We start from the raw sequence: 2859 nt of genomic DNA, 5'->3' as shown, positions 1-2859 counted from the left end.
TTTTGTGTGTATAGAATGGGCAAAAGCGCCTTGGACTTGCTGTCGAAGAAAGAGTGGATAAATGGGCAAGGAATCTTGACCCCCTATTGTTTTCAGTCTCACGTGAGTGGAGGAAAAGGATGCCCAGGAGGGGCATAGCGTTTCTATGTGCTTGTATTGAAAGCACTGTTATGTGCTGCCCTATTTTTTTTTATTGCCCATGAGAGTTCCTTTTGGACAAGGAACTGACCAATCCCGCTAAAAATTCGCCCTATTTTTTTAAGAAATGGTTGATATTTTATCTTGTTGCTTTGGTCTGGGGGATGTAATTAGGCTCGCAAGGGAGGAAGCCATGCTGTAACTAGTGGTGTTAATGACCAGAGCGGTAGAATTTTCAGCCAGAGGAGAAGGGGATCGTTTTGTTGGGATCCAAGTAAATCTCGGGGCCCACTTGTGGGAAAGGAAGGAATTAATGGCCCGTCCGAGTGAGTTTTCCCAACTTTGGAGGGCTTCTTTGATAATCAAACGCTAGAGTTGCTGGAAAAGCAATCATGCCAAGGCAGTTGGTTTCTCTTTCTTTGAATCTAACACTTGATTTTAAGTTTGCTTTTTGACTCGAAGAAGACCGTAACTGTGGTGAATGGGGACGGGAGAAAGTGAAGGTGGTAGGGATGGTGGGACTTGTGATGATGAAAGGAAAGAAAAAAAAAGGATGGTAATGGGAAAGCCAGAAAACATGGTGTGAACGGTGGGCTCTTGTGTTTTCTCTTGTTTTTATCTTGTACACCATTTGTTTCGTTCCGTGGACAATTTGGTTTTGAGACTCTCTTCATCCTACAGTTGGCGGGTCATTAATTGCTAAATTTGAAACTTTCATGTGCGCCGTCTGGGGTGGAGAGACCCCTCTTGGCTCTTTGGCCCTTTGCTTGCCAGCAATCACAATCGTCTTAATCATCATCGTCATCATCTTCCTTCCCCTGTCAATTTGCTCCTCTGTTTGCATCTTTTCCACAAGGCATGCTCCAATCCAATTCAATCAATCACGTGAGTGGGAGTCGATTTATTCATTCACGGGTCAAATGCTGAGTGTTCGGCGCATTAATTATAATATAAAAGCATGTCAAGTTTTTCAACTTTCATTTGAACGGAGAATAAACTTGTCTAGTTAGTGTGGCTGAAGGGAGGGAGAACCAGACATTATTATGATAAAGCATTTTGGTGGAAAGGGGGAAGTTCCATTCCATTCCATGGACAAATGTCAATGGTCGATGAGAACCGTTCGTGAAGAACAATTCTGAAAAGATTGCGAGCATGCGCTTATTCCCACTACCAAAAGATGGATGAAAGAACAAATGCCTTTCCTTTCTCAACACTTCATTTTTATCATGTCTTATAATAAGTCCATTTGGAGCTCGTAAAAAAAGTTGCTTTTTTCTTCTTTAGATTGTTTAGACAAAAATCAAGTTATTTGTCAGCTAAATTGGACCGGGAAAGGAGCTGCCATGGCAGCTCCTCTTTGTTTTGGACAGTACAAGATTTTTCATCATTCCTCTTGGGCCTTGGAGTTACTTGATAATCATTATCATCATGTACATGTGTCCAAATCTTTTTGCTATTTATGGACACAGATTCTGATATGAATTATGTATGCTTCTCGTGTCGATGATGACATCGACATGGATTGTTGACGAATGCAACTAGAATTAGACAAACGAGATGACTAAATTAGCTGGGATCTGCTAGAACTTGAATGAATAAAGAATGCAGATACACACGGTTGTCTAGCGGCAGAACATCATGACAGTCATTGGTCCTGATTCCTTCCAAGGCCAATCAGGGATATCTTCTAAATTGATAGAGGACTTGCAAATGTTATTGGTTGAGAAATGCAGAGAAAAGCCTAATCAAAACTTTCATTAAATTAAAATTACATAAAATACTAGCCTTTTCATTTCCTCCAAAAGTTACATTTAAAGCTCAGAATCAGAAGAAGAGGAGACAGAGACTTGCAATTACAGAAGCAACGAGAGACCTTTAACATCAAATATGAAAGAAGAACACAGACAACAAATAACAAGACATAATTAAAATACCATATTAAACTGCAGCGTAGCGTTAGAGGAGGAAATGCAGTTAACAAATTGACAACCGAAGAATCCCAGATTGATGCATGCTCAAAGGGCAACGATCCTTTCCCTTTTCTTCTGTAATGGCGCTCTCTCTTCTGTTATCATTCTCTTCATTGATTAATGAGTGTACCGACGGCACCTTGTGATGGTGCTGCATCCACGTCTGTAAGGATTAGCCCTTTGCCGCTTGTTACAGTTGTAGTAAGAACTACCGCGACGATTGCAAGGGACCGAGTTAGCCCTTAGGGCTCCATAGCTAATGTACCTTGTCTTCTGAGCCAGCAACCTGTGATTGATCTCAGAATCCATCATCATCTCAGTGCTGAATTCGAAACCGTTATTGTCATGGCCTAAAGTGGACAGGCCCCAGAGGTCAGCATCATCCATCAAAGTTGTCGACTCAACAACCAAGGCCGTAGCCAACATGAGGAAAACAAGCCAGAACTTAGAATCCATTATGGGCAAGGGAAAAACACAAGAGAGGGTTTTAAAATACGCCGACACCCTGCCCTTCCAAATAGAGGAGGGGAAGAGAAGGATACACAAAAAAGAAAAGATGGGATGATTTTCAGCTTGTTGGGATAAAAGAAGGGAGGGATGGAGCTAGGAGGTGAAGGGTAAGATTTTTGGTTGTGAATTTGGGGGGTGTCCGTTTCATACTCCTTGTTTTCATGCCAAGATCTGTTGATTTTAGGTTGTTCTTTCTATAGTTTAGGATTTGTGTTGTTGTCAACCCTTTTATTAGAAACCA

General features: G+C 41.4%; 1 protein-coding gene across 1 annotated transcript; it reads right to left on the bottom strand.

Moving 5' to 3' along the window:
- Positions 1-2225: 2225 nt before the first annotated feature.
- Positions 2226-2564, bottom strand: LOC133700145 (protein RALF-like 19). The gene has a single exon (XM_062123694.1). The coding sequence runs from the start codon at positions 2562-2564 to the stop codon at positions 2226-2228; it is 339 nt and encodes a 112-aa protein (XP_061979678.1).
- Between the last annotated feature and the right edge of the window lie 295 nt (positions 2565-2859).

The sequence above is a fragment of the Populus nigra genome, chromosome 7, assembly GCF_951802175.1.
Source record: "Populus nigra chromosome 7, ddPopNigr1.1, whole genome shotgun sequence".
Taxonomy (NCBI): domain Eukaryota; kingdom Viridiplantae; phylum Streptophyta; class Magnoliopsida; order Malpighiales; family Salicaceae; genus Populus; species Populus nigra.
This window is presented reverse-complemented; position numbering and strand designations above follow the sequence as displayed.